Source organism: Lissotriton vulgaris, chromosome 1_1 (assembly GCF_964263255.1).
Source record: "Lissotriton vulgaris chromosome 1_1, aLisVul1.2, whole genome shotgun sequence".
Classification (NCBI taxonomy): Eukaryota; Metazoa; Chordata; class Amphibia; order Caudata; family Salamandridae; genus Lissotriton; species Lissotriton vulgaris.
In genome coordinates, this window is record NC_141685.1 from 1,816,909,851 (window position 1) to 1,816,929,297 (window position 19,447).

At 43.5% G+C, this 19,447-nt stretch overlaps 1 protein-coding gene across 1 annotated transcript in view; it reads right to left on the bottom strand.

Moving 5' to 3' along the window:
• Positions 1 to 19,447, bottom strand: part of STAB2 (stabilin 2) — an 880,852-nt gene that overhangs the window by 410,095 nt on the left and 451,310 nt on the right. Inside the window, exon 26 of the mRNA XM_086919174.1 lies at positions 4,732 to 4,827. Coding sequence (XP_086775300.1) covers positions 4,732 to 4,827 — 96 coding nt within the window. The remainder of the gene's footprint in view (positions 1 to 4,731; positions 4,828 to 19,447) is intronic.

Sequence of the window (19,447 nt, forward strand, 5' to 3'; positions counted from 1 at the left end):
ATCACAATATTTGCTATCCCAGGTCATGCGATCTCCTATTGATAGAGGATAAAGCCATTGATTGGAAGTTGTGCTATGGTGGAATGCTCTTATATTTCATATCTGTGACTTCAGAAATAGAAATGTGAGAGCCAACCATGTACATAGATTGCTGGATCAATTTTAGCTATAGCTGGAATTTTTTCCCAAAATAATTGTTCGTTAGCAACACTATTGAACATAGAAAGAATACACATTCATAGATCGTGGTACATTTAACTTTGCACTGCTGCAAACGATGCAAACTTTTAAACTACTTCATGCCTGCAGGTAACTGAGAATGGAAAAAACAGCAGTTGTTCACAATTTTTGTTTGTTTCCATATGAATTGGAGAAACACATTGTGTTTGCTGTTCAAGTGCATAATATGGAATTACACTGAAATCCTATTGCTTGGATCCTAGATAAGCAGTCAAAATAATCAAAATAGATTGTTTTGAGTCACTAAGAACTCCTTCATGTAGACGCCAATATTCTCTGAAGAATTTTGCGAGGTCTTTAATTCACTAAGAGGCTTTAAGCTTAATTTCCTCTTATGTTGGTGGCATCTCTACTACCAATGATATCCCACATTGTTTTATTTTTTAGTTGGTGAGCGTTAACACGACCCTCCTACATAAAAATACATTTCTGAAAAAGCTTTGCATCACATGGTAAAGCTTTGGAGTCACGGGTAGGACATTAACTGATCCATTAGAGTTTCCATTTGTAGCTGTACAAGATGCTCCTCACACACCTGACTCGTATTTTATTGCTAACAATGGCTACGGAGGTGCCACGTCTACTGGTGCACGGGAAGAGCATGATACATGCCCAGTGATGACCGGGCGAGGGTAAGATGGGTGAAAATAGGTGGTCCAGGAAGAAGTGGAAGGCACTGGTGGTGTATGAAGAGGCAGGGAGACAGGGAGGAGACGCAAGGTGGAGAGATGGAGCTAGAGCAGTGGATGGGGGAGTGTGAAGAGGTGCAGAGAAAACACCAAGGTTGAAGGGATAAAGGTAAAGGGAGACATATTGGGAAAGGACCGTAGGAAAAAGATGGGGCAGAGACTGAATGTTGGGAGGCTTGGGGGCTGAAAGGGAGATACATGTGGTCATAGGAACGGAGAATGGAAACAGACGTAGAACTAATTGGAAAAGGGAGCAATGCAAAGAAAAGGTGATAGAGCAGAGAAGTGGCCTTGAGACACAGCAGAGCCGACATGAAATGCGATCAATGGCTGAGTAGGATGGAAAAGAGGATTATAGAAAGGTGCGAAAGGGAAGGACAATGAACATGGAGTAGGGGAAAGGGCAGTGCTGCCAAGGATATCGGTTTACCAAAATGCCAAGAGTAGGGTAGGTGACATCATGCACTCATTGAAATCTTTATGGCATCACAGGTTTGACCTCTTATCCTGTGTTTGCCCCTCAACAGCCTGCTGTCTGCAACCAAGGGTCTAAGGATGAGCATGGAGTGTAAATGACAGAAGGTACTTTCTGTTCCTGCTGCTGCCTTCATGACACCCAAACGAGGAGGAGCCAGGGTGATACCAAGGTAACCAAAGGGCAAGACAGCCAAATAACATGCTACCCTACACTAGCCCTAATTGAAGTCCATGGATGACATGCAGGGAAGTCAACTAGGGGTCACCAGGAGTCGCAACTGCGACCCAACGCTTGCCCTTTGCGGCCCCTAGCTCTGTCCTTGTGACCCCTGGCACAGAAGCCAGGCTGGGTCAAAAACTGAAAGCAAGCACAGCTCAGCCATGGTTCCATTGTGTAGATCCCATACTTGTTTCTCACATAGTCCTATAGACTTATAATGGACTAAGGTAGAAGAAGAGGGAGAGCTCTACCAGCTCCATCAGTGTCTTCCTGATCCATTACCCGGCCTGTGGTTGGTTCAGGAAACAAGAGGAGGATAATAATGCACTTCCTCTGTACGTCAGCAGGGCGTGCACTGACGAGGCAAGAAAGACTGCGATGGGCATGTGCAATTGCGCGCATACGTTTTTAAAATATAGTAAGAGGGGGCATCAAATTTCCCACCTGTGGATCAGTGCCTCAGAGACGACCATGGTCAGTGCGCACAAGTATCTATGCCTGCAAGCTGGATTGCATTTTGGCACTAGAGAGCAGCTCAGATCCTGTGTTTGCATTGTATTGAATCACAAGGACAATGCAAATGCAAACACTCAGCTACGCTTCCACAGAGCGAAGGCGAAGGAGAGGCTGAGGTTGTTTATTGTGCAGTAGCTGTCTGTGACGCGGCTGGACACAATAAGACTAGGGGTGATAGGATACCGCTTGCAGGGGTCGCTGATGGTCAGCACAACACTTGCTGCTTGTATGCTCTCTCATGTTGTAATGTAAAATAATAATTATGAAGGGTTGTTGCTCAATTTTTTAGAGGAAAACCATTTTTGTCTATGGATGGAATGAGCTTGCCAGTTATTTCACTTGAATGTACTTGTTTTATATCTAGTTATAAGAATTTTCCTTGCCACAAAATGAGCGGCCATAACTGAGCTCCAGTGGATTCAATAGGGATCCTCGTTGCATTGCCATATTTACATTGATCGAATAATAATAAATGTTTAATGCTTTTTATATGATATGCATGTTGGTAATCATTGGCATTCTAAAATTATTTTGCGGTCTTTTTGGCGCAATAAATATGTGTATGTCCTTCAAATTGCCATCAATAGTATGATAATGTACTCGGTTTTCTCATCGTTTCTCCATCAATAAGTGCTGAAACCGGGTTATATATAGGGTTAACCTACAGAATGTATGTAACTGCAGGTGTAGATTATGACATGGGTATTCATACTACAGTGACAAGGGTGTTGTAGGGCAGGATTTAATTGCACGGACAGAGCTGCCGGGGTCGTTGTGCAGGTATATAAGGTTCGGGATTGCAATTCAGTGTAACTGCTTTGTAAAGGATGCATTATTGGAAGAGCAACTGGCTCCACTGAGTCACCAGAGAAGGCTGTGTATGGGACACGTGAATAGCAAGACTGCTGTAGATGATGTAAGGCTCTGCACTGGCAGAATTAGGAGTTGCAGCACCTAGAACAGCAGGTGTTCTCCAGGGTCGGACAGGGGTGCAAGTACAGCTGTGAGAGGGTCTCAGTGCTTGAATATTAGTCTGTTCTTCTGTTCAAGACCCAGGTTCACCAACATCCGTGGGCTACTCCCAGTGACGGAAACAGGGGGTGCTACAGTACATATCTGCAAGGCACTATCACTGCTATTGGAATAGTAGTGAGGCTGTATGGCATGGTGTACATATGCAAAGATGATGTGGATTTACTTTGGAAATATCAGCCCAACAGCATTGAAGCACAATGACAGACCCCATCCCTGGGGTTTACCATCGGAGATTTTTGTTTTTCCTGTTTTATGCTGGGGTTCAGGTAGTTTTTGTTCCTCTTACCTACACCTTTAGAAGTTCAGGGTTGGATGGATAGGAGATTGATTGAAACACATAATGGCTGTTCTCTATGACTCATTTTGTTAGGTCGAGAGGACTCAACACACATGGTCAGGAAATAAAGGGGCTTCACATTGGTCCCTGTTTCCAGTATCTCGCCATGCAGAGGAGATTTTGCATTTTCTTGCAGTCTGATGATATCTTTGCTGTGGGTGTGGCGCAAACTGCCCGGAATGGGGGACTTGTCTTTGCAAATGATGGTGGTTTAGAAGATGGTGTAGGCCAACAAGGGGAGCCAATGGATTTCCATCAGGATGGGGGTCATGTGATCATAATCATTCAAGCCCTGTATGAATCATGCTCCATCATGTAGGATGCGCTTCATGGGTGCCTGTGTGGCGAAGGGGAGGCCATGGAGCAGAGTGTTACCACCATCAAGAAGCGAGAGTACAAGGGCTTGAACAGCAATTCGGAAGTTGTTTTCTGGAAGAAGCAGTTTCAATTTCTTTGGACACAAGAGCTGGTACCAGGTCATCTTTGTTTTTTGGTAATGTGTTCCTTGAGGGTTAGTTGTTGTCTAGGGTGAATCCAAGTGGCTTGGCATTCTGGGAAAGTTAGGTATACACGATAACCCAAATGTACTGATACAGCTTTCACAACTTAGTGGTTATTGTATTTATCTTGAACTTATTGCTTAATTTTCCGAAGTTGTTTTTTTAATCTTACGTGATATCTATTCTAGGATGAAATATTTCAAAAGGGAGGACTCATAAAATGTATCAGTGGGTAAAATCGCTTTAGTTCTCTTTCGAGTGGTGCTACACCCGCGTCTATTGTTCTTACAAAGGAAAACGGGGAAAAGATGCGGACTCTACGACACAGAGCATTTGTAGCTAGTGTAGGCAATGGATTACACTTGAATTACTTTTCCAGTGAAGGTGCACTTCTGTCATTATGTCACTGTTTATTAAGCTGCTGTAGCACCACCTACGTTCCTCCTGGTGGTAGTACTATTTCCATACTCAGAACAAAGGCTGCATTTTACTGAAATGTATTTCGTACTTTTTCGCTTTCCTGTAAAGAGTCAATTAAAATTTACTGTACAATTCTTTGCGCCTTATTTTAGGTGATATAGAACACAATGAGCAGTTAACGGTTTAAACAATTCTATAGTTAAAATTTGATTTCTTTCTTCAGTCTGTATGCAACAGCTCTCCTTAAGAAGAAGGGCTCGAATTTATAAACTTTAGTCATTTGAAAAGGAAACTTACCAGAGGGTGACACTTCTCGCTTTGGGCCAAACAGGTGTTAATGGGTTCACATTCACGCCCATTCCCTCGAAATCCTTGTTTGCACTTACAGTCGCTCTAAAATATAACCCAGAATATAGTCATTATCACAGAGAACTGGATGCAATCACAAATCCGTTAGGGTTTTATGTAAACCTTGGTATTCCATGTGCTTCTTTTGCAGTAAGAGTGCCATATATATACTTTTGTAAATAACGACATTCAGCACAAGGGCTCCACTTGAATCAATGCAGAGTGGCCAAATGGTGAAGTGCCTCGTTCATTGTAAACCAACCAAGGGGAATGGCATTTAAAGGCTCTGTTGGGACTTTTATGGAAAGCCAAAAGCTGTAGGATATCTTTCTCTTGTTACTGTGAGATTAGCAACTCTAAAACAGCATCCATGACTGCATTTCCCAAATCAACACAACTCAATCAGTTAGCACCTTATTGGGGAACACACGCCAACAAAACTGTTAACTAAAACAGGCCAAATTCTCTTGAAGTTAGCACACTTTTGTGGAACATTTGTGTTCACTTAAATACTTTTAGTAAGATCAACCGGTTTTTTATGTTTCAGGAGAATAATAGAAAAATGAAGCTGGGTAGATTTTTATTTCGAACCATCTTCGATGTCAGAAGATAAATAACTTCATAGGAACCCCCTCCCTAATTTATTTTTTAAAGACTGAATAGTGTCATTTAATATATCAATACAACAGGTCTTGTGCATTTAAATCTTGAGGTGTAAATGAAACCCGTGTGTTTAACTGAACTCCACCAACCCATTTCAAGCGTGGAAAGTTGTCATGCCCAGTGTTTGCAATGATTAAGTGACAAAGTTAATAATACAAGGGTAGGTGCCACCAATATAAACCATAATTATAGGTAAATATATGCATTTAAAAGGAAGAGTAGCAAATGTATATAAAAATGCACAAACATTTAATTGACAGTATGCATTTTGAGAGCAATAATACTATCAGCATATACATCTAGACACTTACCTCAATGTATTTGACCATTTCTAAAATTCATGAGAGAGACATGGTGAGTGCCAGAAAGGGTTTTGCATACTCGCTAGTAAGCTTTATAGTGTATGACTCAGAAGAAGGTCCATTCATGCACCTAAATATATTTCAAGCTGTCTGATATCACCATGCAAAATGTAGTTGCTCTTGTTGTCTGTGAGGTCACCAAGCTTTCAGCTTTCCGTTCATCACTAAACCATCAAATGCAATCTCCTGAGTTCTCTCTGCAAGATCTAAGAGCAGAGTTGTTGCATTCTAGTTTCGATCGTATTCATAGCATACCTGGCTATAACCGAGGCAAACCCTGGTTAAACGTTCACCTGATAGGAAAAGACCCAGGGCACACAAATTGTATTTTCCGTTAGAGAGGTAGGCTACAGCTACACTGTCTAGGGGCTGTGTCCTTTAACAAACCATTGGAAACAAGGTAGAGTTTGATTAGTGTAGTAAAAGTGAGCACAAGCTTTCCAGGGAAGGTAGACAATGAGTGCCACTGTTGCAAATTTAATAAGCATTGGGAAAATCAATTGGTCTGGCATTGTCCGCCAGCATTATGCCAATTCTTATTTTGTTTTGTCATGGTTTTTGCAAAACGTTATTGTTTGGGTCATACTGGGTGTTCGTCTAAAGAAAAAAAAAATGACCAAAGACAAAATGTTTTTGGTCTGAAAAAAAGCACATGCTACTATAGTACTCCCTCCTTTTGAAAGAACAGCACCGCCTAACTTATAGTGAAGTCAGCGAATAGCTGAAATGGCCAGACACATTGCCCCTTGATGCATGGTTGTATGGGTTGAAGAAAAATGTGAATGACAATGCCATGGACAAATGAATGAAGGGTGACTGATACTCCTAAAATTGTCTATGTAATACACCTAATTTTAGTCAAATCAAAAGGTCTTGGTTAACACAGACATAAAAAAGTCAAGTGTTTTGCCACTGTTGGCCGGCCTCTTGAATTTGAGAAAGAAGAGAACAGAAAGGAAAGAAAGAAAGAAAAAGATGAGAAAGAAAGCAAAAAGGAAGGAAAGAAAGAAAACAGAAAGAAGGAAAGAAAAGAAAAAAGGAAAGAAAGGATGAAAGAAAGCAGGAAAGAAAACAGGAAAGAACACAACCAGGAATGAAAGAAACAAGGAAAGAAAGCAAGAAAGACTATAATATAGGAGGATAGACCGCCAGAAGGTAGAAAGGAAAAAAAAAAAAGCAAGAAAGAAAGAAAAAAGAAACAAGAGGAGGAAAGAAGGAAAGAAACAAACAAAGAAACAAACAAACAAACAAAGAGGACAAAACAAAGAAAGAGGAGGAAAGAAATAAAGAAAGAGGAGGAAGGAAAGAAAGACAGAGGAGTAAAGAAAGAAATAAAGAAAGAAGGAAAGAGAACAAAGAAAAAACTAAGCAAGATAAAAGAAAGTAAGAAAGAAGGAAAGAATAAAATGGAAAGAAAGAGAAAAGGAAAGAAAGGAAAGCAAGAAAGAAAAAGGAAAAGAAAGGTAAGAAAAAGGAAAGGAAAGAAAGAAAATGATAAGAAGGAAAGAAGGCAGGAGAAAAAAGCAAGTAAGAAAGAAGGAAAGCAAGTAATAAGGAAGGAAAGCAGGGAAGAAAGAAAGGACGGAAGAAAGAAAGAGAAAGAAAATAAATAAAAAATGTGTTAAACTTGCTGCAAATTAAATTTAATGAAAGTTAATTGCATTTCTTGGCAACATTTATTAAAGAATCATTAGAGAAATTCAGTCCTGTATAAACTTGTTCTGAATAATTGTCTGCCTATGAGCTCACATGTATAATATTGGAGCTTCCTTTTGTGCACTGTATGCATAGTACATGTACATGAACCTCCGCCCTTAGATGGAGATGATTGAAAGGTCTGGTCTCACCGTATTCTCTTATGCGGATGATTCCCAGATTATTTTCTCACTTTCTGATGCTCATAATCAAGATCCTTCCCCACTCAGGTAAGGCTTGTCTAATGTCGCCCTTTGGATGAACAGAAATGCCCTAAAGCTTAATGGCAATCAAACAGAAGTCTGTATTCTGGGAAATAATCCAGAACTTTGGGGAGTTAACGACTGGCCTGTCCCACTTGGGCCTTTACCCATGGCAGTTAATAAGGTTAAGAATCTCGGGTTCATCATTGATAAGAATCTTTCTCTTAAACCACAGGGCTCCAAGCTCACAGCCTCTTGCTTTTCCATTCTTAAATGGCTAAAGGAAATCCTCTGGCTGATTCCTATAAGTGACCAGAGATCAGTCCTACAGGCACTGGTAATGTCCAGATTGGACTATGGGAATGTACTGTATCTGGGCGCTGATAATTCCCTGATACATCGCTTGAAGATCATTCAGAACACGGCCTCCCGCCTTCTCTTCTGGCTGCCTGTATATGCTTCCATCTCTCCTTTGCTCCACAAACTACATTGGCTTAAGGTTGACAAGTGTATTAAATTCACGGCCTTATGCTCCATGTTTTGAGCCACGGATGGACTCGCCCCTTCATATATCCAAGGTCTGGTGTCTCCCTAGGTCCCCACCCGATCGCTAAGATCGGCAAACCTCGCACTGTTTACCACACCTAGGTTTCGTTAGGCCCACGATAAGGGGGGTTCCTTCTCCTATTTAGGCCTGAAACTTTGGAACTCTCTGCCTGTTGCTCCCAGGAACTGCAACTCTTTACTTACTTTCCGCAAGAACCTGAAGACTCTGGGGCATATTATCAAGGGGGTTTATCTCCGCTTTTTTGGCTTTAAAAGCCAAGAAAGCGGAGATAAAATTATCTCCCTATTACCTAGCTGTCACTAACACCAGTTAGCGATAGCTAGTAGGAGATAGCGACCATCTTGGGCCCCACTTTGCATGTCAGTGATATTTATCACTAATGACATGCAAAGTGGGCGTGCCAAGATGTTAGCGACTGGAAACAGTCGCTATCATCGCTATCTCCTATTACCAACTTTTGGAGATATTCGCGCTAAGTGCGAATATCTCCGAAAGCTAACACCTGCCCTGAGCAGTTCTTAGCCATGTTATCCAATGGGGGGTGGATAACATGGCTAAGAGCATTAGCTCGGTAATGCATGAATATCGCTGACTTTTCAGCGATATTCATGCATTGCGGCCGTTTTTTATCGCATTTGCGATAAACCTTGGTAATACCAAGGTTTATCTGCGATAAAAATCGCCGCAGCTCAGCGGTAACTTTTTGTCTCTAACCAAGCAATAGCGATAATTATCGCTATTGCTTGGTAATATGCCCCTCTGTTCTCCAACTTCCCTGACTGAGGGGCATATTATCAAGCAATAGCGATAATTATCGCTATTGCTTGGTTAGAGACAAAATTTTACCGCAGCGCTGCGGCGATTTTTACCGCAAATAAACCATGGTATTACCAAGGTTTAACGCAAATGCGGTAAAAATCGCCGCAAAGCATGAATATCGCTGACTTTTCAGCGATATTCATGCATTAGCGAGCTAATGCTCTTAGCCATGTTATCCACCTCCCATTGGATAACATGGCTAAGAACTGCTCAGGGCAGGTGTTAGCTTTTGGAGATATTCCCGCTTAGCGAGAATATCTCCAAAAGTTGGTAATAGGAGATAGCGATGTTAGCGACTGTTTCCAGTCGCTAACATCTTGGCACGCCCACTTTGCATCTCATTAGTGATAAATGTCACTGACATGCAAAGTGGGGCCCAAGATGGTCGCTATCTCCTACTAGCTGTCACTAACTGGTGTTAGAGGCAGCTAGGTAATAGGGAGATAATTTTATCTCCGCTTTCTTGGCTTTTAAAGCCAAAAAAGCGGAGATAAACCCCCTTGATAATATGCCCCTGAGTTCTTGTCATCTGGCATGTTGCTATGTCTCCTTGTTTGTTTTGGCATCTCTGTTTTCCTGTCTGCCTTAGTGCCGGGAGACCGTTTCTGGGTAGCTGTGTGCTCTAGAAGCTTCTTAACTAAATACATTAATAAATAGTTTAAAAAAAACATATAACTTAATACAGAACAGTTTCAAATTGATAATCTGGTATGGTATGACATACCAGGAGTCAGATAATCAAAGAACCCTCTAAAAGAATTTGCAATAGAATTAGCAGGAGACAGGAACTGCAAAAGCCTCTAATGTGGCCTGCACTCACATCTGGTAGAAAAGTCCTGCTTAGGCTCCAAATACAAAGGCAACTCTAAACTGATTATAAATGTAAAGCAAAAACACTGGCACTGAAGTGAAATACCTTGTGGATGTACTCAGTGTTAAAGAGCGAAATGCAGTCACTAAAACGGAAGTAAAACAATGGCTGTTGTGAGCTAACCCACTGTCCTAAGTTTATGATGTAGTAAGCGGGAACTAAATGTGAATGATACAACAGAAACAAAAATGAAGAGGTGGTTGGAAGCCCTTTAAGTAAATTATAAATATGTTTCAGTAAAATCAAAAGGTCCTGACTAATGTCAAGTATAGTAGGCGTCTGATGAGAAATCTAAGTACTCTAGCCAGACGCACCTTTAAGTAGGCACCCATCCTGGATATAATGCAGCATTCTTTGCGTTGTATGTTAGAATATTATGGGTCAGATTTACAAGCCCCTTGCGCCACTTTTGCGTCACTTTTCCCAAGTTAAAAGTGATGCAAAGGTGGCGCAAGAGCCTTGTAAATAAGCCCCTATATTGTTAGAGCACCAAGATATTACGCTAGCTAAATATCCTAGTCAGTATATAGACTACCAAAATATTGTGAAAGTAAGCATATGTATACTTAAATTTAGATTTAGTATTCTGAACTCCGGCTCTATGAAGCTTCAAGATATATATTTGGACAACAAAGATGGACAGAAGAGAGGTGCATATAATATTATAACTCTGACAGTGTGTAAAGGCCTGAATATAAATATAATTATACAGGATGAAAGTAGGCAATTGTAAGGCAGTTTCTTGCAAAAGACAGGTTATGATATGTAGGGTCTGATAAAATATAGGACAAAAAAAACCAGCAAAAAGTGTTGAAACACTCGCAGACCACCCCTGGGATCCCCGACCAGGCCGTTTCTGCTGACGTTGCTTCACTACCGGGATGGAGACACTGTGCTTCTGGCGGCCAGACAACAGGGGCCACTCCAAGCGGAAGATAAACAGGTCATGATGGTCCCGGATTACTCCCAAGCAGTTCAGAGGCAACACACATCCTTCCTGGAGATAAAGCGCATGCTGCGCCAAAAGAACATTCAGTACGCCCTCCTGTTCCTAGCACATCTCAAAATCATACATGATGGCCATGTTAGTTTCTTCACAGACCCCAAGGAAGAGTATGACTGGGCAGAACAACACATTAAAGGAAGTGAGACTTGGGGTACTGGGCATGGAAGCCAGCGACGACCTCGCAACAAAAAAATCACCCTAAAACAGTGGAGTCCACAACTGGAGGCCACCACAAGGAGTTCCCCCGACTTGGAGCAAATAATAAAGGACTGCAGGAAGGCGCTACAAGCAGCAGCACAGATTGGCCCGACAGCGGAGAGCTCAGAAGGAGAAAAAGGCCGGCATCTCTTCATGTCAGAGGAGGACATCAGCGACACGAATGTCTCCTGTGATGGTTCACTTACCCCACCAGAGGTAACTCCACAGACTGCAGATGCGCTCGTCTAAAGACTAGCATGGAGTAAAGTAACGACTCCCCCAAAACAATCAGCAGTTGCTATGTGCCCTGCAAACAGACATTGCATCGTCAAAGTGAGATGATAGGACTCATTGGGCAAAGAGCTGCACGGGCACAATACCCGCCCAACAGGTATACTATACAGGGGGAGCATTGCATCCCGAACAACAAATTGCAACGGGCCACGCAAACCACAGAGAGTAGCAGAAAAGTGACCACGACCACCCATTTAACGTACTAGAGCACAAACATAATGTTTAGTTTGGACGTATCGCCCCGAGCGACAGGTCTCACAAGTTGGGACTATTTCCGTTACAGAGTGACAACCCCTCCCTTAAACAACCTATCCAGTTATTTCCAAGAACAGTAGGCAGGCAGGCAGGTCCACCATACAAAGGCGACTGGCAGAGAGGAGGGGGACACCAGGCGTAGTCACACCCTCAGAGAAATAGGCACTAGTCCCAAAGACAGTAATAAATGATTAGCAAAGTTCCGAATACGGACATTAAAATCATTACAAAAAACGTCAGAGGAATACATACAGTGAGCAAACAATATGCCATTGATTCATACATCAAGAGACAGCAAGCGCAGATAGCTATATTACAGGAAACACATCTGACGGCTGTGGAGGTAGACCGCCTGCACAAGAAATGGTGGGGAACTATCTGTGCCACCACCTACTTGGCCTTCGCCCAGGGTACCCTGATATGGCTCCGGCCAGGGATCCACTTTCTAGAAAGACACATTACGATTGATAAGGAGGGCCGATACATGCTGCTGAAAGGGTTATTAGAAGGGCATCCAATACTTCTAGGAAGCCTATATGCCCCCAATGTAGAACAAGAAAAATTCTGGGGACACCTCAATGGGGTTTTGACCTGCTATACATCTACACCATGGCTCCTAGGGGGAAACTATATTTGCGTATGTTAGAACTGAGGGTCTCTAGTTGGCTGAGGTAGGTACCTTAGTCCAAATTGGGACCCTTGCTTCTAGTCAGGGTAAGGAGGGACACACTCTTAGTAACACCTGCTCACTCCCTTGTAGCTTGGCACGAGCAGCCAGGCTTATCTCCAAGGCAATGTGTAAAGAATTTTCAACCACACAGTGATGACACCACAAATGGACAACACACTGGTTTAATAAAAATAGCGGTATCTTTATAAAAAGGAATACGATGAGACCAAACAGTAGAAATCGAGCATATGCGCATTCGTAATATTTCGCTTTGCCGGTTATTAGGCCAGCAATCACTTGTAGGTGCTTGCGGTATTAGTGAGCAATTCACGATCTCTAATGCAGTTCTAATCCAATGCTATGCAGTTTGTAATACAGTTCATAATGTAGTAATAAGACAGTCCTTAATGCAAGAATTAGGCTGTCCGGAATGCAAAAATACTGCGGTTCGTAATGCAAGATTGAGGCAGTTCGTAATGCAAAAATAATGCGGTTTGTAATGCAAGTATCAGCACGGACAACTCGGGCACCACTAGGCCCCAACAGCAGAGACAACGGTCATAAGCTTAAAGGGGCGGCCCCGGTACTGCTTGGCAGGTACGGGCCACATTGGGAGAGAGATAGGAGCACTCCTGTACTCCTCCCGCATGCCTCCCCAGGCCAAACACACTTGCGGTTCCCGACCGGAGTCCATGCCTTAGCTGGGGGGTGCGCTGCCTCACTCTCTCTCTCCCCTTGTCGGACGTCCTGCTGGGCGATCCCGATCACATTGCAGCTTTGTTGCTAGGGGATGCTGTAGCCGGATGGGTTACATCGCTGCCTTCCCCTTCGTTGACGAGCTTGGGCAGATTCCTTTTGACGAACAACGATCACGATCCCTTTCACCTGTAGTTTCCTTAGCTTCAAGAAATCCTTTAGTACGTTGCTGCTCGGGACAGCAGCGGCGATCTTTACTCACAGCCTCCATTACGAAGACGGCTTGGGCCACAAACAGCAATGCAGCAGCGTGGAGGATGTATTTCCGCTGCGGGCCAATGCGGTCACGGGGTACCTTGTAAACAGCACCACGGACCACACGGCAGTCTCAGGCGTGCAAAAAGCACATGCACCAAGCGTAGCTGAGACACGGTCCTTAGGTTCAAGTAAGCCTTTAGTACTTTGCGGCTCGGGTCAGCGATCTTTAATCACAGCCTCAGTTACGATGACGGCACGGGCCACAAACGGTAATGCTACTTATTTATTTGTTTGTGTATTATTACTTACCATGTGCACTAGGCACCACACCACCTTCACTTGGTCCTGATGAAGCGCCACGGATCCTACGGGACCTTGGAAGCGCGAAACATGACGACCGTTTGAGTACCTAGGCACATTGCACTCTGTAGGGTGACCACCAACCTACGGGTTTTTTACTTTGGCTAGGGTACCGCCATATTAAATCACACTTTTCTGGTAACCTTTAGTGAATTTTAGATCACTGCACGCACTCTACCACTACTTACCTAGGACTCCCCCTGCACACCCGCATGCACCATACGGCTGTTCCCATAGGATCTCCGCTAAAGTGACCCTTTGGGGTACCCATTGGGCATTGCAGCGCCGGCCCGACAAGGAGCAACTGCCCAATGATGAAGCATGACATCCTTTGGGATGTGTGAGGGCAACAAGACTTGTACTTCCTTGTCTCTAGTGAGTCCCAGGCCTAGGCCCCTCATCCTTCTCTCTTCCCCTTTTCTTTCAAGGTAGTGTGCGACACTGCGCACTGCCTTAGGAACAGTGTCCCCTTGTTTTTGACTGTAAATTTACTCCTGGAGCATGGACACTGGACCTTTATTTATTTAGTGTTTTATAGAGCGCGAACCAGACCCGTGAGGGTATCAAAGTGATTTAAGATAGTATCAGGTGGGATATCGAACAAAGAGGGAGGGGAGCCAAGGGAAAGGGAAACAAATAGATACAGTATATGGCAAAACAAACAATCATAATATCCGACTACTTTAAGGGATAGGAGCAAAAACGATGCAATAAACTAGAAAAGCAGTCTCATCACCCTGAAGGATTGTTCGGAAGTGCAGGGTGGGTAACATAAGGGGAGGCAGCCAAGGAGTAGTGCAGTGACGATAGGTAAAGTCAGGTTGAGGGGGTGATTGTAGCGTGAACTTTAGGAAAGCAATTTGCCCATTAGGAAAGTTTTGGTCTCCTTTTTGAAGTGAGCTAGAGACGGTATTCTTCTAATGGCGGGTGGGAGTGAGTTCCATATTCTTGGGGCGGCCCCAGAGAAAGCCCGATTGTATGTTCTTTTTTTCTTGAAGCATGCAGGTTGGAGCAAAAGGGCCCTGGCAGACCGGGAGTTTCTAGTTCCTCCGGATAACACAAGTTTCTGTGCGAGAAAAGCAGGGGACTTGGAATAGAGAGCCTTGTGGGTGATGCATGCCAGCTTGAATTGGATTCTGGCCTCAAGTGGAAGCCAGTTCAGAGCTTTAAGGTGGGGCAAGATGTGGTCGAACTTCTTAGGGCCAGTTAGAAGTCAGGCGGTGGCGTTGAGGCAGGCTTTCATGGGTGCCAGAGATATCTTAGGTAGGCCTGCGAGGGTGGAGCAACCATATTCTAGCCTAGAGATGACTAAGGCCTGAATTGCCGATTTTAGATCAGGGGGGTCGATGAAAGGTTTCAGGCTTCGTAGGTAGTTCAGGTGAAAACCGGACGTTTTTGTCATCGCGTTGATATGGCCCCGCATGTTCAGGTTGCCGTCTAAGGTAATTCCCAGGGATTTGGCAGAGTCCACAATAGTAGGAGAGCAGTTTAGCGCTCCGATAGCCTTGGTCCGAACTTGAATGTCTATATTGGCGTTGGGTGGAGAGATTAAGAGGAATTCTGTTTTTTTGGCATTGAGTTTAACCTGGTTAGATGTGAGCCAGTGAGCAGTTAGTTTCAAGGCCTCATTCAGGAAACGGATATCCTCTGTAGAAGAGATATTGATGTAGAGCTGTGTGTCGTTGGCATACATTTGGTAGGAGATATTGGCAGTGCTCAGCACCTCTGAGAGTGGTTCGAGGTAAAGTTTGAAGAGAGTAGGAGATAACGTTGATCCTTGGGGGACTCCAACTGTGATCGGAGAGGAAGCAGATAGGTTGCTGTTGATCATGACTCTCTGAGAGTGGTTCTGGAGGAAGCATTGGAACCAAGTCAGAATGGTGCCATCCAGGCCCATCCTAAGTCTGAGGCTATTCAGGAGAATTTCGTGGTTAACCATGTCAAAAGCCTAGGATAGGTCAAGGAGGATCAAGAGACAGATTTTGTCTTGGACAAGGGCTAGAAGGGCATCATCCACAATGGGGGGGGGGAGTTTGGTTTCTGTGCTGTGCCAAGTTCTGAAACCAGATTGCAAGTCATCTAGAAGGTGGAAGTTGAAGATGTGTTGGCTCAGCTGTTGCTGTACACATTTTTCCAGCACTTTAGCTAGAAGAGGGATGTTAGAAATAGGTCTGTAATTGTCAGGAGAAACAGGATCTAAAGTGGGTTTTTTTAGAATAGGGACCACCTGGCCGGCTTTGAGAGAGTCAGGAATCGATCCCTGTAGGAGAGAGGAGTTGATTATAGTCGTCCAAGAAGAGATGATAGCCTGAGAAGCAGAGGCAAGACAGTTTGAGGGGAGAGGGCAAGACAGTTTGAGGGGAGAGGGTCGTTGAAGTGATTGTTGGGGCTAAAGGGGGAAGGAGTTTTTGAGACCGAGTGTTCATCATAGACTTTGGACCATAACGCTTGGTTTTTGGGGGAGGTCTGGGAGGGCAGCTCCTGGATCCCCCCTTCTCTTTTTTAACACAACCAATTACCATAACACTTTATACAGGGAGCACTTGCACTTTGACACTGATCAGAAGTGGCAAAGTTCCCAAAGCATCTAAGGCAGCAAAACAAATCCATCACAGCATGCATCAAAAATAGAGGAGGTAGAGGCAAAAAGTCAGGGGTAATCACACCAAGAAATGCCAGGTCTAACAGCACATTATATCTCCAATTGGACAGATCCCACCCACGCCAATGCACTACCCAGTGAATAGTCAAACAGAGTGATAAAAGGAGTGGGTGGCGCACTGGGCGTTGGCTGATGCTTGACGGACCTGGAACCCAGACACCAGACTGTACTCATTTCACTCAATCTGTTGAGAGATATAAGAAAAGAGAGTTCTCCCAGATACTTTCAGGTCCAGAGGGGGGAGACAAACCAAGTAGAAAAGAGGAAACCTCTAAAAGGACCTATATTTCTTTTACCATTGAATATATCTAAACATTTTTGAGAAAGATGCCAGAAGAAACTATAAAGTATTATTCAAACATGAGGGATTTATTTAACTATTTTTTCCATTTTCAACGTTTTCGAAATTTTTTTAAAAAAAACACTTGTGCAACAGTACATTTCATTATTGTAGTGAAGAACACATTCTTACATACAGATTTTAGTAGAAGTAATCCTATCATTCAGGAAATGCCCTCTAGTAGCAATTTGTCCTAATGTTCATGCATCACAGACTCATACATCAGTTATACATTTTCTAGAAGATAAAAATACAATTCTAACAAACTAGACACATAGACAATATTATACAAAACATGGGACTAATACATATAGTAGCTCTAAGGTGTACTTAGTATGGTACGTATAGGAACCTAGATGGTATGGTTCTGCTGGTTATGGTGATATTTGACCAGATCGTATCCTGGACAGTAGATGGTAGGCCGACGTACGTTTCGGTGAATGACACCTTCCTCAGGGCCAAAGACAACGGACATACATATAATTTATATACTGTATTTAAATATTTGAGGGCTTAGTACAGTAGTCTATAATGTAGAGGGTCTAGGCGTGTCTTAGAAGGAATGGCTGGCTGGTTTCTTTATAAAATTAGCTCAGATTCCAGAGTGCGCTTCTATTAAATATCTTAGTTTTTTGAGCCACCTGGGGGACTTCTGTGTAGCAACAGTTATGGCTGATCGTGCGAAATGCGCGGTGATATTTTAAAGGGTACTTTGGACATTTGGTGCAAACATCACCTAGATCTGATTTTTAACGTTTCCGTGACGTGATCGATGCCTCCAGGGATGCAGCTCACCACGGGAAGAAATGCAAATGTATTTGTTTGCAGCCTCTTTTGTTTGAAGCGCTATTGCCGCAACCGGGGGTTCTGGTTAGTTGTCCCTGCATCTCAAAAAACTAAGATATTTAATAGAAGCGCACTCTGGAATCTGAGCTAATTTTATAAAGAAACCAGCCAGCCATTCCTTCTAAGACACGCCTAGACCTTAGAGCTACTATATGTATTAGTCCCATGTTTTGTATAATATTGTCTATGTGTCTAGTTTGTTAGAATTGTATTTTTATCTTCTAGAAAATGTATAACTGATGTATGAGTCTGTGATGCATGAACATTAGGACAAATTGCTACTAGAGGGCATTTCCTGAATGATAGGATTACTTCTACTAAAATCTGTATGTAAGAATGTGTTCTTCACTACAATAATGAAATGTACTGTTGCACAAGTGTTTTTTTTTAAAAAATGTCGAAAACGTTGAAAATGGAAAAAATAGTTAAATAAATCCCTCATGTTTGAATAATACTTTATAGTTTCTTCTGGCATCTTTCTCAAAAATGTTTAGATATATTCAATGGTAAAAGAAATATAGGTCCTTTTAGAGGTTTCCTCTTTTCTACTCATTTCACTCAATCCCCCACAATCTGAGAGTGAGGCTTGACAGGTTTCTCTGTTCCACGTCCCTGCTACCCAAAGTCCAACACTATCTGGGCCGGGTTCTGTCGGACCATGATACTCACAAAATAACTGTCAGATGGATACCCCCCCCCCCCCATCCCACAATGCCCACGTGGAAATTACAGCGAGAGTGCCTTACAGATCAAGTGTTTTGTCATGACCAGGAGAATAGCATCCAGGATTACTTCACAATAAACGCCAACAAAGCAGCATCTAGGTCGCTGGAGTGGGATGCTTTTAATGTGGTCGGTAGAGGCCAGTGTAGCCAGCAGATAGTGGGGGTCCGGAAAACACTTGAACAGGCATTGCAGCGAGCGGAGGACACACTGGCGACACTAACCAAAGATGCCAACAGGAAAAAAGCTACCCCAGCCCAAATAGCGACGGCCAAAACAGCTTACGCAGAGACATCAAGATACTTACGCAAATACAGTTTTAGGGTGCATGCGGCCAGGGCACATAAGGAGGGTGACAGGGCGGGGACACTTCTAGCCTGGTTAGCCTGACAGGACACAGAGATAAAACCTGTCACCGAATTAGTGGATCAGGCGGGATCCCACGACATTCACAGGTGGAAATACTATCAATTTTCATGACTTTTACTCAGGGTTCTACCGGAAACCTTTGCCGTGTGGCCAGCAGGCAATAGAATAATCCCTGCGCCCGCTGGACATACCACGTGTCCCGGCAGCAGACAGAAAAACCCTGAACCAAAAGGTCGTGGCTGCCAGTGTCTTCCATGCCATCCATGCCCTAGTGCGTAATAAATCCCCGGGAATGGATGGTTTCCCATTCGAATATTATAGTACATTCTCAAGCCAACTGATAACCAGGATCGTAGGTATGTACGAGGTTAGTGCCGGGACGAAACACGTTCCAGAATTTACATAGAATATTCCATGTGCAAGACAGAGCGAGTCCCCAGTTCCCAAGAGAGGCGTGTCTGATCTTAGAAAAGGCCTTCAACACCCTCCTGTGGCCCTGCATGTTCGCAGTCCTCCAGCAGATTAAAGTAGGCCCGACCATACTGGCGTACACATGGCTATTATATACGAAGCTAAATCGAGGGTATGGCTGGGCAAGTACATCTCAGCCCCTCTTTGGATAGAGAGAGGCACACGACAGGGCTGTCCCCTCTGCCGACCACTGTTCACTTTGGCAGTTGAACCCTTAGAGATCCGCTTCAGGTGAAAGGGGGTGGTATGGGATATCCCGATAGCGGGGACTGTTCACACCGTGTCATTATACGCGGATGACCTGCTACTGTTCGTATGCAACATTACCACTGATCT